At 44.3% G+C, this 18871-nt stretch overlaps 1 protein-coding gene across 1 annotated transcript; it reads right to left on the reverse strand.

Annotated features, from left to right (window-relative positions):
• Positions 1–2359: 2359 nt before the first annotated feature.
• On the reverse strand, positions 2360–18391 carry L1TD1 (LINE1 type transposase domain containing 1). The gene is made up of 4 exons (XM_010370677.2): positions 18301–18391; positions 16775–16870; positions 6261–7379; positions 2360–4136 (listed from the first exon to the last, which is right to left on the reverse strand). The coding sequence occupies exons 3-4, from the start codon at positions 7269–7271 to the stop codon at positions 2547–2549; spliced, it is 2601 nt and encodes an 866-aa protein (XP_010368979.2). The 5' UTR covers positions 7272–7379; positions 16775–16870; positions 18301–18391; the 3' UTR covers positions 2360–2546.
• Positions 18392–18871: the final 480 nt, after the last annotated feature.

Consider the following 18871-nt stretch of genomic DNA (forward strand, 5'->3'; position numbering starts at 1 on the left):
CATCCAGGTTGAGGCTACTGCAGAGGTTCGGGCTTCTCTGTCTCTCAAACTGGCTGCTGGAAATAAATCAGTCAGCAGATTCCTGTGGTGTGGCCTCATTTTATTTTATTTTATTTTATTTTATTTATTTTTTTTTTTTTGAGGCGGAGTCTCGCTCTGTCGCCCAGACTGGAGTGCAGTGGCTCAATCTCTGCTCACTGCAAGCTCCGCCTCCCGGGTTCACGCCATTCTCCTGCCTCAGCCTCCTGAGTAGCTGGGACTACAGGCGCCCGCCACCTCGCCCGGCTAGTTTTTTTGTATTTTTAGTAGAGACGGGGTTTCACCATGTTAGCCAGGATGGTCTCGATCTCCTGACCTCGTGATCTGCCCGTCTCGGCCTCCCAAAGTGCTGGGATTACAGGCTTGAGCCACCACGCCCGGCCGTGTGGCCTCATTTTAAATCTTCCAGCCACCAATATCTCTCCAGCAACCGGCTATGAGTCTAGGGGACAGCAATGTTTAGGAGGTGAATTGCGGTCATGACTACTGCATTTGTTTTGTAGGCCTGCCATCACAAAGTACCACAAGCTAAGTGACTTAAAACAAGAATGTGGCCGGGCGCGGTTGCTCACACCTGTAATCCCAGCACTTTGGGAGGCTGAGGCAGGCAGATCACGAGGTTAGGAGATGGAGACCATCTTGGCTAACAAGGTGAAACCCTGTCTCTACTAAAAATACAAAAAATTAGCCGGGCGTGGTGGCAGGCACCTGTAGTCCCAGCTACTCAGGAAGCTGAGGCAGGAGAATGGTGTGAACCCAGGAGTCAGAGCTTGCAGTGAGCCGAGATCGCGCCACTGCACTCCAGCCTGGGTGACAGAGCAACACTCCATCTCAAAAGAAACAAACAAAAAAAACAAGAATGTATTCCCTTGTGGTTCTGGAGGCTAGACATCCGAGATCAAGGTAGTGGCAGGCTCATGCTCACACCAGAAGATCTAGGGAAGATTCCTTCCTTACCTCCTTCTAGTTGCTGAGAATACATGGTGTTCCTTGGCTTGTAGAAGCATCACTCCTCCAATCTCTGCCTCATCTTTGCAGACGGGGATTATGGAATTATGGCCCATCATGCCTGGCCTGATTTTGTGTGTGTGTGAGTTTCACTTATTCAGTCTCCCAGGCTGGAGTACAGTGGCACAATTTTGGTTCACTGCAACCTCCACTTCCCAGGTTCAAGGGGTTATCATGCCTCAGCCTCCCAAGTAGCTGAGATTACAGGTGCCCACCACCACACTCAAGTAATTTTTGTATTTTTAGTAGAGATGGGTTTTTACCATGTTGGCCAGGCTGGTCTCGAACTCCTGACCTCAGGTGATCTGCCCGCCTCGGCCTCCCAAAGTACTGGGATTACAGGTGTGAGCCAGCTCACCCAGCCTGATTTTTATACCAGTTATGCCAAGATGCTACTGTTTGGGGGACGGTGGAAAAAACCAGGAATATACTAAATTAGTCCTAGTAGCAGTCTAAATGACGAGATCACTCCCTCTCCTTAATTTCTTCACTAATCATCCATTGCAATTTTTTTTTTTTTGAGACGGAGTCTCGCTGTCACCAGGATGGAGTGCAGTGGTGCAAACTCCTCCTCCCAGGTTCGAGGGATTCTCCTGCCTCAGGCTCTCAAGTAGCTGGGACTACAGGCAAGCACCATCATACCCAGCTAACTTTGTATTTTTAGTAGAGACACGGTTTCACCATGTTGACCATGATGGTCTTGTTCTCGAGATATGCCTGCCTCAGCCTCCCTAAGTGCTTGGGTTACAGGTGTGAGCCATGGCACCCAGCCGATTCATTTCATTCTTAAATAAACTGAAAACCTAGTAAGTGTCACGCTAGGGAAGAGATTTCATCTCTCCAGGAATGGGTTTACACAATAAAATGTAAAAGCTATTAGACTATGTATGACAAAGTACTTCAGAAAATGTATAATCGAAAATTTTTAAATAAGCAAACATAGCATACAGTATTCAAGGGAAAAAGATTTAATATAAAGATTCAAATATCACATAATGACAAATGATACAAATTTGTGAAGTATCATTTCTTCCCTTTTTTTTGTAGAGTTTCACCACATTGTCCAGGATGGCCTTGAACTCCTGTGCTTTTGTTACCGTCCCCTCCTGTTTTCCTACTACATTGATGGGTTGTCTTGACAGGTGTGGCCCTCCCCCAATAGTATAAGAAGTTTACTCTTTGACAAACTAGGACAATATAAGTTCTAAAAAGACTAGTCAACTGCAGTAGCAAGGTGGGTGGGGGAAGCAGAACAAGGAATTCTATCTGTAACTGACTGATCAACCGAAATAACTCTACACTCAGACTAGCCTTTTTTAAACACACCCTTTAACTTTATTAACATCTAGGTAAATCTGTAATACTCCCTGCTCCTCATCCGCAAGTATGCTACTAGCTGTCCATCCTTCTGGGTAGAAGTGTATTTTCCAGTTTTACTTGTTGATTTTTGGATGTGTGCTGGGGGAGGAAAGCATATTGTTTCTAGTCACCCTAGAGTGCTAAAGCACATCATTTTCCAGTAATTCTCTCAAGGTGGGCATATGTGAAACATAATCTCTAAACTCTTCAACATCAAGAAATACCTTTGTTTTACCCCTAAAATCAAATGCCATTTTGGCTGGATATAGGATTCTAGGATTAAAGCCTTTTGCCAGCAGAACTTTAAAGACATTGCTCCATTTACTTCTAGCATCCAGTGTGTCCAGTGATAGGTCTGCCGTCAACCTGATTCTTGTTCCTTGGTAGGTTATTTCTCTTCTCTCTCTAGAAGCCCTTATTATTTTCTCTTTATCATTAGAATTCCAAAATTTTACCAAGATGTGTCTAGGAGTCAGTCTCTTTTCATCAATCTTACTAGGCACTCGGCAAGCACTGACAATCTCAAGACTTGAACCTTTCTTTAGTTCTGCAAAGTTTTCATCAATTATTTCCTTAATTATGTCCTCTGCCCCATTCTCATTGTTCTCTTTTTCTGGAATTCCTATCAAACGAATATTGCAACTTCTGGATCTATCCTCTAAATCTCTTTGCCTTTCTTTACTAATCATCTGTTTGGTCATTTGCACTGTATCCTTAGAGAATTCTTCAATTTGATCTTCTAGACTGTCTATTCTTTCTTCAAGTATGTCCATTCTGCTACTTAGATCATCTACTGAATTTTTAATTTCCAAGACATCCGGATGGGAACTTTTCAGATTTCCAATCTCCTCTTTTATCTCTCTGATGCTATTAATCACACTACTTCTCAAGTTTTCTTCTGTTTCCTGTGTTAAGTCTGCTTCTTTGGATGTTAGTTCTTCTGTGTGCAGAGTTCTGTGTTTCTTTTCTTCTGTTTTCTTGAGTTTGGTAACTCCTGTTGAAATACTCAAATTTGTATGTGAATGCTTTTTATGCTCATCATAACCTATCTCTAGTGACTCTGAGGGAGAGGCCAAACATAAGGTCAGACAGGGTGTGCCAGTTCCTTGACTTGTGGGCACAGCTGTTTCCTCTTCCTTCTGGGTTTTGTGTACCGCCTGGTGTTTCACCAACTTTTTCTTCCCAGAGTCCCCAACCAAATAACTAAAGGGAATTTCTTTTTGTCTACATGAGACTTTTTTCTCAGGCAGGGAGGTAGTCTTTACCTTTACTATTTCAGAGTCCTTTCCTTCCTCTTTCTCCTCTGGCTCAGAATCCTCTATGGAGTCAATGAAAATAGTTTCCATGCCATCACTGATTATCTCAACTTCATGCTTTGCATCTACCAAAGTATGACCCTGAAAGGTTGAGTCCTGTTCTGAAGTCTGTTCCTCCTCCTCCTCTAACCCTGAGGCCTCTTCTTCTTCCTCCTCCATCCCTGAGGCCTCTTCCTCCTCCTCCATCCCTGAGGCCTCTTCCTCTTCCTCCAGCCCTGAGGTATCTTCTGCATCATCCTCCATCCCTGAGGCCTCTTCATCCAGCTCCTCTAGCTCAGAAAACTCTTCCTCTTGAGCCTCTAAGTTGTTCATCTCCTCTGGCTTAGCAACTTTCACTTCTTTAAGAAATAGAAAGCTCAATCCATCACTGGTCATTTCTCCACCTCCATGCTTTGAGTCTATTAGGGTTTTACCCTAAAGTTAAACAAAGAAAAAGAAGAGTTATTTACTTAAATCATTTATTTTGAAGAATTAAAACTTCAATTCACTAATTTTAATATGGCTTCCATTCTGACAATGGGAACATATCTGAAAAACTGCTTAAATATTAATTGTTCTTGAAGGCCTAGGTCCCTAAACAAGTGAAATTTCCCTACGATCATCTCAAGATATTTGTCATTTCTTATGTAATCTCGGAACAAATTATATGAGGTCATAATGTCTACTTTCTTCCTTCTAGATCCCACAACATTTACTGCTGTGTATGTGACTGATTCTCAGTAATTCCTCAGCCTCCCGAGTAGCTGGGACTACAGGCGCCCACCAGCACATCTGGCTAGTTTTTTGTATTTTTTTAGTGGAGACGGGGTTTCACCGTGTTAGCCAGGATGGTCTTGATCTCCTGACCTCATGATCCGCCCGTCTCGGCCTCCCAAAGTGCTGAGATTACAGGCTTGAGCCACCGTGCCAGGCCAGCCTTATGACTTTAAAGATAAGCAGGCTTTGGTTAGGAATACAACAGGCTCAGTTCAAAACTATTCAAACCCTGGCCCAATTGCCACATTTGCTACTAGTGCCTCACTTTTCCTTATAAAGCAGGGTCTAATGACAGCACCACCCCAGGATTGTTGTAATATAAAGTAAGCAAGGTACTGAGCTTCTGATGATGTCTGCAATATAAATGTTGGCTCCTAATGTTCCTTGAAGCCCTTAGTCTGCCATTGAGCTTTTCAGTCTTCCCAAACCCACCAGGACAGGTTAGGTGCCTCATCTGTGTAAACACTGGAAGCAGCTAATTTCTGGAATTAAATACTGATTTTTAAATAATTTGTTGATTCAAGTGTACCTTCTCCTTCTGGATTCTCACTTTGCAGAGGTTACACTTGGAAATGTGGGAAAGGCAGAGGAGAAGCGTTCATTTGGAAACATGTAAAAAATATTGGCTTATAAATCTAGACCTTGGCTGGGCATGGTGGCTCACACCTGCAATTCCAGCACTTTGGGAGGTCAAGGCATGTAGACTGCTTGAGCCCAGGAGTTTGAGACCAGTATGGCCAACGTGGCAAAACCTTGTCTCTACAAAAGTACAAAAATTAGCTGGGCGTGGTGGTGCATGCATGTGGTCCCAGCTATCGGGAGGCTGGAGTAGGAGGATCACTTGAGCCTGGGAGGTGGAGGGTGCAGTGAACCCAGATTGAGCCACTGCACCCCCACCAGGGAAATAGAGCAAGACTTTATCTCCCAAAAAAAAAAAAAAAAAGCACTTTCCAGCACAGCAGCCATTGGAGAACAGCAGCCACAGCTCTGTGTGACCCCAAGGCTTTGGGCCTCAGCAAGGGCAACAAGGTGATCAAGAACATGAGCAAAAGCCCAGGCACAGCCGCTGCTCCAGGCATCTGACCAAACACACCAAGTTAGTGTGGGACATGATCTGAGAGGTGTGTTGCTTCGCCACGTAGGAGCATCACACCATCCATGGTGTGATGGTGAGGGCCTGATGAAAGAGGCCCTCAAGTTCATCAAGAAAAGGCTGAGGTCACACATCCACACCAAGAGGGAGAGGAGCTGAGCACCATCTTGGCCACCATGATTAAACCAGCTGCCAAGAAGGACTGAGGCCCCCTTTCCCCTCGGCATGTAATAAAACTTTCACAGAAAAAAAAAGTACCCTTTAAATCATTACTTTTATTATGCTTTTACTTTTAAGGAATCATTTTTCTTTGATTTATCTGGCCAGGCGCAGTGGCTCACACCTGTAATCCCAGCACATCGGGTGGCCAACGTGGGTGAATCACCTGAGGTCGGGAGTTTGAGACCAGCCTGACCAAGATGGAGAAACCCGTCTCTACTGAAAATACAAAATTATCTGGGCATGGTGGCACAAGCCTGTAATCCCAGCTACTTGGGAGGCTGAGACAGGAGAATCACTTGAACCTGGGAGGTGGGTTTGTGGTGAGCTGAGATCAGGCCATTGCACTCCCGCCTGGCCAACAAGAGCAAAACTCCATCTCAAGAAAAAAAAATTTGATTTATCCTTCAAAATAACCGTCCCAACTATTACATTTATACAACACAAGCTTTATCTATTTGTATGCTTACCCTTTTTTCTTGAGTTCCGTATCCTCTTCCTCCTCCACTTATTTCTTCCTTTTGTGGGAGTACATCTTTCAGTAATTCTTTTATAGAAGATTTTTGGCTGGCAAATTTTCTAAGGCTTTGCAGATCTGAAAATGTCTTTATTTCACCATCACATTTAAATGCCAATTTAACTTCGCACAGAAATTTAGGTTCAAAATCATGTTCTCTCAGAATGTTGAAGACATCACTCCATTGCTTACTAATATTCAGCGTTGCTGATGAAAGGTTGGCAGCCAGGGTAAGTACTGCTCCTTCATCCATCAACACTTTTTCTTCTCTGGAGGCTTTTAAAATGTCTTTATTCTCGAATTTCTGAAATTTTCTTTCCTCTCTCATGTCTTTGACAAATTCATCCTCTCCATCCTTCCTACTCTCTCCTTCTGTAATGTCTAAATGGACATTGTGATTTCCATGTCTGTCATCTACATTGCATAAAGTTTCTTCCATACTTCCCAGGACTTCGTAACTTTGTGATTCATTCTGGGGTAATGTCTTACCTTCCTTACTATTGTATTCATCAGCGATATCTAATTTACCGCTCAGCTCATTTACTTCTTTGACTTTAAAGGTTAAATTTTCAATATCATCACCTACTTTAGAGTTTTCTCCTTCCGTTTTCCCTAGCATCCCTGTTTTTTGTAATGCTAAATTGATTATTTGTTGAAACTCTGTCCTACTACTGGAGTTCTCTGAATTCTTTACCTCAGGTATTGTAGTTTCTCCTCCTAAAATTGCCTTTAGGTCACTTTTAAGAGTTTCCCTCATCTCCTCAAACATCAGGTCTTGAATTTCCATTAAGACCTTAAACTTATTCATAACAATTGCTGATACGTCCTTGCACTTTAAATCTAATACTGGAGCTATGTCCTTTTCAGTTTCTGTTAACTGCTTTTTTTTCATATAGGTGATATTTTCCTGTTTCTTTGCAAGTCTAGCAAATTTTGATTGTACACTAGTAGATACATCAGACATTGTGGATATGTTGTCAAGACTGGATTCTGTTTTTAATTCCTGCAGAATGATTTTGTTCTTACAGGTCGGCTAGACTTCAGAAATTAAAAAATCTTAAAATACGTCAATCTGAAATACAAAGAAATAAAAAATTACTTACTGAAGAATTCTCTTGAGAAACTTTGTAAGAATATGAGCTTAGTTAAGAAAACTATGCTGGGTGCACTCCATAATAAATTAATAAAAGGTTCACTAACAAAATGGGTATCTGTAAACTAAGACCAGAAAAAAATTAGAATTCAAAATTTATAGATTAGCATGAAAACTCCCTTTACATAAAGATTTGAAAGCAATAAATTAACCAAAGAGCAGACAACTACGAATGAAGCTGTCTGATTTGCCATACTATTAGCTTTGTTGTCTAGGTTCTCTATAATGAGTAGATTAATTACAAGAAAATAGATGTTATTCTTTAAAAAATCAACATATGTATCATACCAAATCATCCAAGTCTCAGCTAACTTGAATGGAATCTTACAGAAAATTGAGAAACAGGTGTCCCTTTTGAATTGCAGAGATTATTAAGACTTTTTCTGAAAACTAGTTATCAAGCCAATTCAAAATGACTTTCTTGGCCAGGCATGGTGGCTCACGGGTGTAATCTCAGCACTTTTTTTTTTTTTTGAGACGGAGTCTCGCTCTATCGCCCAGGCTGGAGTGCAGTGGCCGGATCTCAGCTCACTGCAAGCTCCGCCTCCCGGGTTTATGCCCTTCTCCTGTCTCAGCCTCCCGGGTAGCTGGGACTACAGGCGCCCGCCACCTCGCCCGGCTAGTTTTTTGTATTTTTTAGTAGAGACGGGGTTTCACAGTGTTAGCCAGGATGGTCTCGATCTCCTGACCTCGTGATCCGCCCGTCTCTGCCTCCCAAAGTGCTGGGATTACAGGCTTGAGCCACCGCGCCCGGCCATCCCAGCACTTTTATAGAGGCTGAGGTGGATCACTTGGCCCAAGGAGTTCAAGACCAGCCTGGGCAACATAGGGAGACCTGTCTTTACAAAAAATATAAAACTTAGCTGGGTATAGTGACACACGCCTGTGGTCCCAACTACTTCAAAGGCTCAAGAGTTTCACCATGTTGGCCAGCCTGGCCTCAAACTCCTGACCTCGTGATCCGCCTCCCTTGGCCTCCCACAGTGCTGGGATTAAAAGCGTGAGCCACCGTGCCCAGCCAAGAATATTGTTTTTTAGAGTACAGGGCAATCTAGAAAGGCTTCCTTGGTGAAGGCAGGTAAATCACTTAGCTTATGAGATTGAGACCTGCCTAGATAACATGGTGAAACTCTGTCTCTACAAAAATATAAAAAAATTAGCCTGGTGTGGTGGTGTGCACCTGTAGTCCCAGCAGTAACTGAGGCTGAGGTAAGAGGATCACTTGAGCCTGAGGGGGGCAGAGGATGCAGTGAGCTGATATTGCTCCACTGCACTCCAGCCTGGGTGACAGTGTGAGACCCTGTCCCCTCCGCTGCAAACTAAGAATCATATAAGCAGCTAAAATGTCATTCATGTCAGGGCAAAAGATATATGCTGAGCACCCAACCAAGAATTTCAAGCAGGGCATGGTGTCACACTTGTAATCCTAGCACTCTGGGAGGTTGAGGTAGAGTGATTACTTGAGCCCAGAAGTTCAACAACAGCCTGGGCAACATAGTGAGACTGCGTTTCTAAAAAATAATTTCAGAAATTTTTCATTGCAATAAAAACTGAACCAGGAAAAATAATAGCATAAAATTAAAAGATAAATTAAATTTTAAAACTTCTATGTTTAATGTTTAAATACTAAAGGTTAAAGTTATTTAAATTTTAAAATGACCAATCAAACTAATGGAGAAACTTAAAATACTAAATCAAAATGATAATTACCTATCAAAACTTGGGGAATGTAGCTGAAGTGGTGCTTTGAGGAAAATGCATCGACTTAAAATGTTAGAATTTTCTAGAAAAGAATAAAAATTAAAGTTAAATTACCAGATTCAGGGCAAAATCTAACCAAGAAACCAAGAGATGTGCACAAATCAAAGAAATGAAAAACAGAAATTTATAGAGAATTAACAAAACCAAAATACAAATAAGGAACACTATGAACAAAAAGGGGGCACAACTACAGATAAAGCATGGTTGAAAAATGGGAGCACCATTCAACTTTCATAATTAAATCAGAAAATTTAGAAGCGACTATTACCATAGTTGTGCCCAAACTCTTCCAGAGAATAGCGAAAAAAGGTCAGGCACAGCGGCTCATATCTAGAATCCCAGCACTTTGGGAGGCCAAGGCAGGTGGATCACCTGAAGTCAGGACTTCGAGACCAGCCTGGCCGACATGGCAAAACCTCATCTCTACTAAAAATACAAAAATTAGCAGAGGCTAGGCGCGGTGGCTTACGCCTGTAATCCCAACACTCTGGGAGGCTGAAGCAGGCAGATCACAAGGTCAGAAGACAGAGACCATCCTGGCTAATATGGTAAAATCCCATCTTTACTAAAAATATAAACAAAAAATTAGCTGGGCGTGGTGGCGGGCACCTGTAGTCCCAGCTACTTGGGAGGCTGAGGCAGGAGAATGGCTTGAACCCGGGAGGCAGAGCTTGCAGTGAGCCTAGGTCACGCCACTCCATTCTGGCCTGAGGGTCAGAGTGAGACTCCATCTCAAACAAAAACAAAAACAAAAACAAAAACAAAAATTAGCCGGACTTGGTGGCATGTACCTGTAGTCCCAGCTACTCAGGAGGCTGAGGCATAAGAACTGCTTGAACCCGGGAGGTGGAGGTTGCAGTGAGCCAAGATAAGATCATGCCACCGTACTATGTGACAGAGTGAGACCCTGTCTCAAAAAAAAGAGAATAGAATGATAGTTACCAGAGGCTGGGCAGGGTAGTAGGTGGATGGGTGCAGGGAATAGGGATGGTTAATGGGTACAATAATGATCTAGTATTTGCTAGCACAACAAGGTACCTACACTCAACAATAGCTTATTGTATACGTAGAGTATAATTGGAATGTTTTTAACAAGAAGAAATGATAAATGCTTGAGGTGGTGGATAGGATACCCCCAATTACCCTGATGTGATTATTACACATTGCATGTCTATATGAAAATAAATAAATACATCTACTATGTAACCATAAAAATTTAAAACAGGCCAAGTGCAGTGGCTCACACCTGTAATCCCAGCACTTTGGGTGGCCGAGGTAATTGCTTGAGCCCAGGTGTTTGAGACCAGCCTCAGCAATATAGTGAGACCTCATCTCTAGTTTTTAAAAAAAAAAAAATTATGCCAGGTGAGGTGGCTCATGCCTGTAATCCCAGCACTTTGGGAGGCTGAGGTGGGCGGATCACCTGAGGTCAGGAGTTCGTGACTAGCCTGGCCAACACGGTGAAACCCCATCTCTACTAAAAATACAAATTTAGCTGAGCGTGGTGGTGGGTTCCTATAGACCCAGCTGCTTGGGAAGCTGAGGCACGGGACTCAGTTGAAGCCAGGAGGTGGAGGTTGCAGTGAGCTGAGATTGTGCGGTTGCACTCCAGCCTGTGTGACAAGAGCAAGAGACCAAGACACTGTCTCAAAAAAAAAAAAAAATATTCAACTCAGGATGTGGAAGTTGCAATGAGCCCAGATCATGCCTCTGGGCTACAGAGTGAGCCTCTGTCTCAAAAACAATAAAAAAAAAATTATAAATGAACAGCTAAAAAAAAGAAGAAAAAGCATGATAGTTATAAAAAATTGTTTTAAAAACATGGCACTTATCACAAAATAACTTCCAAAATATGAGCAACAGGAGGTAAGGGGGACAAATGTATACAGAAAATCTTGATTACACCAGAGAAAAGGTTAAAAGAAGAAACACGTAAATGATTACTAAAAAAGAGAAGGAATCAATATTAGTCACACACTTAATCCCCCTTTTTTTTGAGATGAATTTTCACTCTTGTTGCCCAGGCTGGAGTGCAATGGCGTGATCTTGGCTCACCATAACCTCCGCCTCCCAGGTTCAAGATTCTCCTGCCTCAGCCTCCCGAGTAGCTGGGATTACAGGCATGCGCCACCACGCCCGGCTAATTTTGTACTTTTAGTAGAGACGAGGTTTCTCCATGTTGGTTAGGCTGGTCTCAAACTCCCAACCTCAGGTGATCCGCCCACCTAGGCCTCCCAAAGTGCTGGGATTACAGGTGTGAGCCACCTCACCCAGCCTCATCCTCTTAATTAAGTAAATTTAAAAAACCAAGCACCAGTAGTATCTGAATCTAATCAAGGACTGAGAAAGCAACCGAGTAGCCCACAGGACAGGTCTGTAGGAACTTATACAGGACTTCAACAGGAATAAAGGGGCCCACTCTCATTCAGGAGACTAAGGGAATTCACTAGATGCAGTGTATGCTCCCCCTATTTTGGATCTCTATTTGAACGAATCAACTGTAAAATGCAGGGAGTATTGAATATGGACTGATTATTAAATGATATTGAGGAATATATATTTTATTAACTGTAACAATACTGTATTTAGTTAAGAAAGTGTCCTTATTTTATAAAAACTACATACTGAAGTTTTTACAGGTGAAATGGTATGATGTCTGGGATTTACTTTAAAACACAGCAAACAAATAAGAAAAAAGGGAGATTAAGCAAATGGGGAAAAATATTTGTTTTTGAATCTGGATGATGAGTACTTTCACTGATGTTTGAAAATGCTACTGGCCGGGCGTGGTGGCTCACGCCTGTAATCCCAGCACTTTGGGAGGCCAAGGTGGGTGGAACACGAGGTCGGGAGATCGAGACCATCCTGGCTAACATGGTGAAACTCCATCTTCACTAAAAAAATACAAAAATTAGCTCGGTGTGGTGGCGGGCGCCTGTAGTCCCAGCTACTTGGGAGGCTGAGGCAGGAGAATGGCATGAACCTGGGAGGTGGAGCTTGCAGTGAGCTGAGATCCGGCCACTGCACTCCAGCCTGGGCGACAGAGCCAAAAAAAAAAAAAAAACCAGAAAATGCTCCAATGTTGTTTTTTTTTTTTTGACGCAGGGTCTCACTCGCTGAGGTTGGAGTGCAGTGGCACCAGGCCTGGCCTGATAATGCTTCTAATTTTTTTTTCAAACTGGAAATCCTTAAGGAAAACCACTGAGCTCTCCCTGGTGAAACAGACTTCTACTTGACTTGCCAAGATGAAACAGAAAGCTGAAAACAAGGGTAAACTTCTACAGGCACATGCAGACAAATTCTTTTGATAACAATTGTGCCTTTATTGTGTCCAATAAATGCTACAATAAGTGAACTTGAGGCCGGTTGCGGTGGCTTATGCCTGTAATCCCAACACTTTGGGAGGTTGAGGAAGGCAGATCACCTGAGGTCAGGAGTTCCAGACCAGCCTGGCCAACATGGTGACTAGCCTGGCCAACACGGTGAAACCCTGTCTCTACTAAGAATACAAAAATCAGCTGGGCATGATGGCGGGTGTCTGTAATCCCAGCTACTCCAGAGGCTGAGACAGGAGAATCACTTGACCCTGGGAGGTGGAGGTTGAATTAAGGTTAACGCCACTGCACTACAGCCTAGGCAACAGGGCGAGCAAGACTCCATCTCAAAAAAAAACTAAAGCTAAAACTAAAATAAAATTGATAAACTAAAACAAATTAGAAAACAATGTCCTTAAAAGAGAAGGATTGAACAAATGATGGTTTATGTACACAATGCGATTATATATAATAGATATAATTATATGTAAGTACATAAAATACATTAATTTATAAAATATACATTATAATATACATTATGGCCAGGCACAGTGGCTCACGCATGTTAATTCCAGCACTTTGGGAGGCCAAGGTGGGTGGATCACCTGAGGTCAGGAGTTCGAGACCAGCCTGGCCAAAATGAAATCCTGTCTCCACTAAAAATACAAAAATTAGCCAGGCGCGGTGGTGGGCGCCTGTCATCCCAGCTACTCGGGAGGTTGAGGCAGGACAATTGCTTGAATGCCAGAGGTGGAGGTTGCAGTGAGCTGAGACCACGCCATTGCACTCCAGCCTGGGCAACAAGCGTGAAACTCCATCTCAAATAATAATAATATACATTATGTTATATATATACACCACATGTTATGATATATATATACTCTATATGGTGGATACAATATGTTTAATGTACGTATAAAAATTATACTTTACATAATAGAGTATATTAGAATCATACACATTGGTTAAGGATGTCTTTGGTACGTTAGAAGGAAAAAAACGGTGCAGAAAATATACAGAGTACAATCCCATTCTTAAACACATATACAAAAACCGTATGTACAGTAAACACAAAAAGATTGGTCAATTATATTAGGAGAATGCATATCACAACACATTCCAGTGTCTGAACATCCTGATTACAGCCAGTGCAGGGGCAAATATCCACTCTGGCCACATTCATAGTGACCCTGGGGATTTTTAGACCTTTTCAGTAATTAATCTGGCCAGTGCCCTATTATGTAACACTACCTTTTTTGGGTAATGTGTTTTCCAAGAGTCACTCTATAGTACATGATAGGTGCAATGAGAAACCGGAAATTAATTAACTTTTTAAAGAGACAGCGTCTTGCCATGTTGCCCAGGCTACACTCAAACTCCTTTCTCAGCCTCCTGAGTAGCTGGGAATACAAGCACACACCACCATGCCTGGCTTAAAACTGAAAATTACAGCCCGATGCAGTGGGATTTATTATTTGTCATTAACCGTATCAAATGCTACTTTTTTTTCTTTTTTTTTGAGAGAGTCTCTGTCAACTAGGCTGGAGTGTAGTGGCACAATCTCGGCTTACTGCAAACCCTACCTCCCGGGTTCAAGCGATTCTTCCACCTCAGCCTCCTGGGTTGAGGACTACAGGCACACGCCAGCACGCCCAGCTAAGTTTTGTATTTTTAGTAGAGACGGGGTTTCACCGTGTTGGCCAGGCTGGTTTCAAACTCCTGACCTCAGGTGATCCACCCGCCTAGGCCTCCCTAAGTGCTGAGATTACAAGCATTACTGCTCCTGGCCTCAAATGCTGAAGACTAAATTATAATTAGCGTTTAATGACAATAAATGTGACCTTTTTCACATCCAAGATATCACATACTCTGAATTCTAGCCAGGCACTTCCCAGGCACTCTGGGTTCAGAATCCCTGATCAAGAAGAAAGCAGAGGCTGGCACAAATTTAGCAAATTGTGCCTCAGGGTTGGATGGTAGCCATCAAAAGGGCTCAGGGACCAGGCATCCTGGCTTCTGCCCGCAGTCTGAGCTACTTGGGGGGCTGAGGTGGGGGGGAATCACTTGAGCCCAGGAGTTCAAGGTTACTGTGAGCTATGATTGCATCACTGCACTCCAGAGCTTGGGTGGCAGAGCAAGACCCTGTCAGACAGAAAAAAAAAAAAAAAAAGAAAGAAAGTGATCAGGGAGACTTGGGAGATTTTCATCAGTGTACTCACAAGTTCTGCTTTATATTTTAAGGAGGTTACTCCAAAAGTATGCAATATAGGAGAACACCGGTTGGGAAGGGCAAAAAATATTTAGCACTTCCCTCACGGGATTGGGGGTTGGGAGGGAGAATAAACTTTTCCTTTAATTTTAGGGATGGAAAAAAGCTTGTTGATTTGCATTGCCTTGGCTTGTGACTGCCATCTTTTCATATGTTTATCTGCTTGCATTTCCTTTGTGGTGAATTACCTTTTCAACATTGGCAGCCTGTTATTGGGGGGTTGGTGTGTGTGTTATTCTGAATTTGCTGGGGGATTACGGACTTCTGTTTTATTTTTTCTTTCTTTTATATAAGAACAATTAATATTCCCTCACCTCAGTCTCTATAATCTGACCTCCGAGGCCACCCAAAGTTTGGTGTGGTATCTCTCACAATGTGCAGGTGACTTTTCTTTTGTGTTTTTTGCTTTTTTTTTTTTTTTTTTGAGGTCTCACTCTCGCCCAGCGTGACAAGCAGTGGCATGATCACTGTTGGCTGCGGTCACAAACTCCTGGGACCAAGTGATCCTCTCACCTCAGTCTTATCCTAAGGAGGTGGTATTATAGGCATGCCACCATACCAAGCTAAAGTGCCTGATTTTTATGGGTGCATGGGAAGACAATAAAGGAGAATGCCAACTTCGAATTCTAGTTGGTATGTCTCTTTCCTTAGGTCAGGGGACATTTAATTTTTTTTAATAGCTTTATACTTTTAACATTATTTTTCTTTTTCAATAGGCCATTTGTAATCTTCCAGTTACATGTGCACACCTCACTTTTCTATGTGTGACATGCCATATTTTGAACATGTTGAACATATTTTGGTTCAGTAAGTAATTCCCTCAGCAGTGGGCATTCAAGTAATTTGCAGGGTTTTGTTTTGTTTTTGAGATGGAGTCTCAGTGTCACCCAGGCTGGAGTGCAGTGGCACAATCTCAGCTCACTGCAACCCCCGCTTCCCAGGTTCAAGCGATTCTCCTGCCTCAGCCTCCAAAGTAGCTGGGACTACAGGAGCGTGCCACCACGCCCGGCTAATTTTTGTATTTTTTAGTAGAGATGGGGTTTCGCCATGTTGGCCAGACTGGTCTCGAACTACAGACCTCAAGTGATCTGCCTTTCTCAACCTCCCAAAGTGCTGGGATTACAGGTGTGAGCCACCACGCCAGTCCTACCTTTTAATCTTGAAGTAGTGACTGCAAAACTTGCAACAACTGTTATGTGAAATAAAACGTGGTTTCTAGTGATTAGGAAATTGTGGGTTCTGCTAATAGCACCAGACTGCAAAAGGGTCCTGACCCACACTATAGTTAGGACTCATTTCTTTATCAGACCCAAGGTCACTTCTCCTGTTTCACTCTAAAATACCCCTCCAGTCCAGGCGCGGTGGCTCACGCCTGTAATCCCATCACTTGGGGAGATGGAGGTGGAAGCTCCTGAGGTCAGGAGCTCGAGACCACACTGGCTGAAATGGCGAAACCCCGTCTCTACTAAAAACACAAAAATTAGCCAGGCATAGTGGCAGGCGCCTATAATCCCAGCTACTTGGGAGCCTGAGGGAGGAGAATCGCTTGAACTCAGGAGACGGAAGTTGCAGTGAGCGGAGATGGCACCATTGCACTCCAGCCTGGGAGACAAGAGCGAAACTCTGTCTCAAAAAATAAAGTACCCCATCGGTTGGCCGGGCGCGGTGGCTCACGCCTGTAATCCCAGCACTTTAGGAGGCCGAGACGGGCGGATCACGAGGTCCGGAGATCGAGACCACCCTGGCTAACACGGTGAAACCCCGTCTCTACTAAAAATACAAAAAGCCGGGCGCAGTGGCGGGCGCCTGTAGTCCCGGCTACGCAGGAGGCTGAGGCAGGAGAATGGCGTGAACCCGGGAGGCGGAGCTTGCAGTGAGCCGAGATCGCGCCACTGCACTCCAGCCTGGGTGACAGAGCGAGACTCAGTCTCAAAAAAAAAAAAAAAAAAATTCCCCACCAAACTACCTACCCAGTCTCAGCAGTTCATCCACCTCTGTACCTTCGCGGGGAAGACGAACTCTCTGCAGTGCAGGACTTGGGTCTACTGGAAACTGTCCCTTGGTGTCTAGAATTCAAGTTCATAACACCAAATTTTAACGTTTATTTAATCATAACACCAAATTTTAACGTCTATTTAATGCAGAAAATCACCTCATATTATAGACAGGGGAAAAAAAGCACTTCTCTATGCATGTGTTTGCTTAAAAAGGCACACAAGTCATTAGCAGAGTCTGGAGTGCAAGTCGGGAGAGGGCTGCAGGGAAGGGGAGGACCCAGAGGTGAATCTGAGGAGGACAGGGAGGGGCTGGAGAGAATGATTTCTTCTTTGTGAGAGTTGGGGGTCCATTATGGAAGACACGCTTTCCTTTTGCAATTTGAACAAGAATGAAATTTGCCTAACAATTGGAGGAAATTGAAGAAAATGCATAAGTTACTACTTCCAAATCAATTTTTCCAGTCACATAATATAACACTTTTTTTTTTGAGACAGAGTTTCGCTCTGCTGCCCAGGCTGCAGTGCAGTGGCCCGATCTCGGCTCACTGCAACCTCCGCCTCCCCGGTTCAAGCGATTTTCCTGCCTTAGCCTCCCGAGTAGCTGTGAATGTTACAGGCGCGAGCCAGCACACCCGGCTAATTTTTTATTTTTAGTAGAGACGGGGTTTCCCCATGTTGGCCAGGATGGTCTCGATCTCCTGACCTCGTGATTCGCCCGCCTCGGCCTCCCAAAGTGTTGGAATAACAGGTGTGAGCCAAGGCGCCCGGCTCTCCATCTTTTTTTTTTTTTTTTTTTTTTGAGACGGAGTTTCACCCTTGTTGCCCAGGCTGGAGTGCAATGGCGCGATCTTGGCTCAGTGCAACCTCCGCCTCTCGGGTTCAAGCGATTCTCTTGCCTCAGCCTCCCGAGTAGCTGAAATTAAGGCATGCGCCATCACGCCCGGCTAATTTTCTATTTTTAGTAGAGACGGGGGTTCTCCATGTTGGTTAGGCTGGTCTCGAACTCCCGACCGCCGCCCGCCTCGGCCTCCCAAAGCGCTGGGATTACAGGCGTGAGCCACCGCTTCCGCCCCCTCCATCCTTTTTTTTAAAGCTAGGACTTGTCAAACACTATCTCATTTTCTTGACTTCATTTTTTCTTCACAGAACTACTTTAATGTTTCCAATTTGGGGATAAAGAAGTCTTAGGATACTTTTTTCCTCACTTCGCCACGGAAGGTAAGGGAAAGAGCAGGGAGTAAAGTGAGGGGCCCAACTGCCTGCCCCACCCCGGGCCCCACGCACCTGGGGCAGCCTTACCTGGGGCACCCCTGGACCCACGCACCCGGATCAGCCCTGCCTGGGGCACCTTGGGCCCCTCGCGCCTGAACCAGCCTTACCCGGGGCACCCCGGAGCCCACGCGCCTGGACCAGCCTTACCCGGGGCGCCCTGGATCCCACGCGCCTGGACCAGCCTTACCCGGGGCAACCCGGGCCCCAAACACCCGGGCGAGCCTTACCTGGCGAAAAAGGAATCCACCTGGACGACTGAGGAGCGAACAAAGTGAGGATGGAGGTTTTTAACTAAGGACTGAGAAGACTCAGGATCTCTCGGCTGGCTCCTCCCCTCCTGGTGTGTCCAACCCCCTCTGTCTACATACCCTCGCCTCCTCCCCGGAAATCGCATTCTGCCCTAAGCAATTGCTGACTTCCATCGCTGCCTCCCTACTGAGCCCAGTTCCTTCTGTCTCCACTGAGCCTTCGCTTGAACGAACCCCACCCCTCAGACCCGACTCCAGACTCAAATCTGAATAAAGGCACCACTAAAGCGCCTCATCACCCAGGCGTGAACCCCAAGGTCACCTCATTCCTTTTCTTCAACCTTCGCAGTTAATCCATTCCTGAGCCCTTGAATTTGCCCGCTTCTCTCCACCTCCACAGCTCCAGCCCAGTCCAAGCCCCATTGTCTCTCACCTGAATCACTGAAAACACCTCCAACTGCTCCCTGGTCTCTCCCGCGACCCCTCTGCAATCCTCCTCCCCCTCCAATGCCTTTCAGTGGCTTCCTGTTTCGGTTAAATTTCTACCTCC

This window comes from Rhinopithecus roxellana, chromosome 12 (genome assembly GCF_007565055.1).
Source record: "Rhinopithecus roxellana isolate Shanxi Qingling chromosome 12, ASM756505v1, whole genome shotgun sequence".
Taxonomy (NCBI): Eukaryota; Metazoa; Chordata; class Mammalia; order Primates; family Cercopithecidae; genus Rhinopithecus; species Rhinopithecus roxellana.

Bases quoted from the DNA above. Each gene is read 5' to 3' on its own strand.
- L1TD1 (XM_010370677.2), bottom strand. From the start codon at position 7,271: ATGTCTGATGTATCTACTAGTGTACAATCAAAATTTGCTAGACTTGCA. The intron at 4,137-6,260 runs GTAAGCATACAA...GTTTAACTTTAG, and splicing joins ACGGAACTCAAGAAAAAAGG to GGTAAAACCCTAATAGACTC.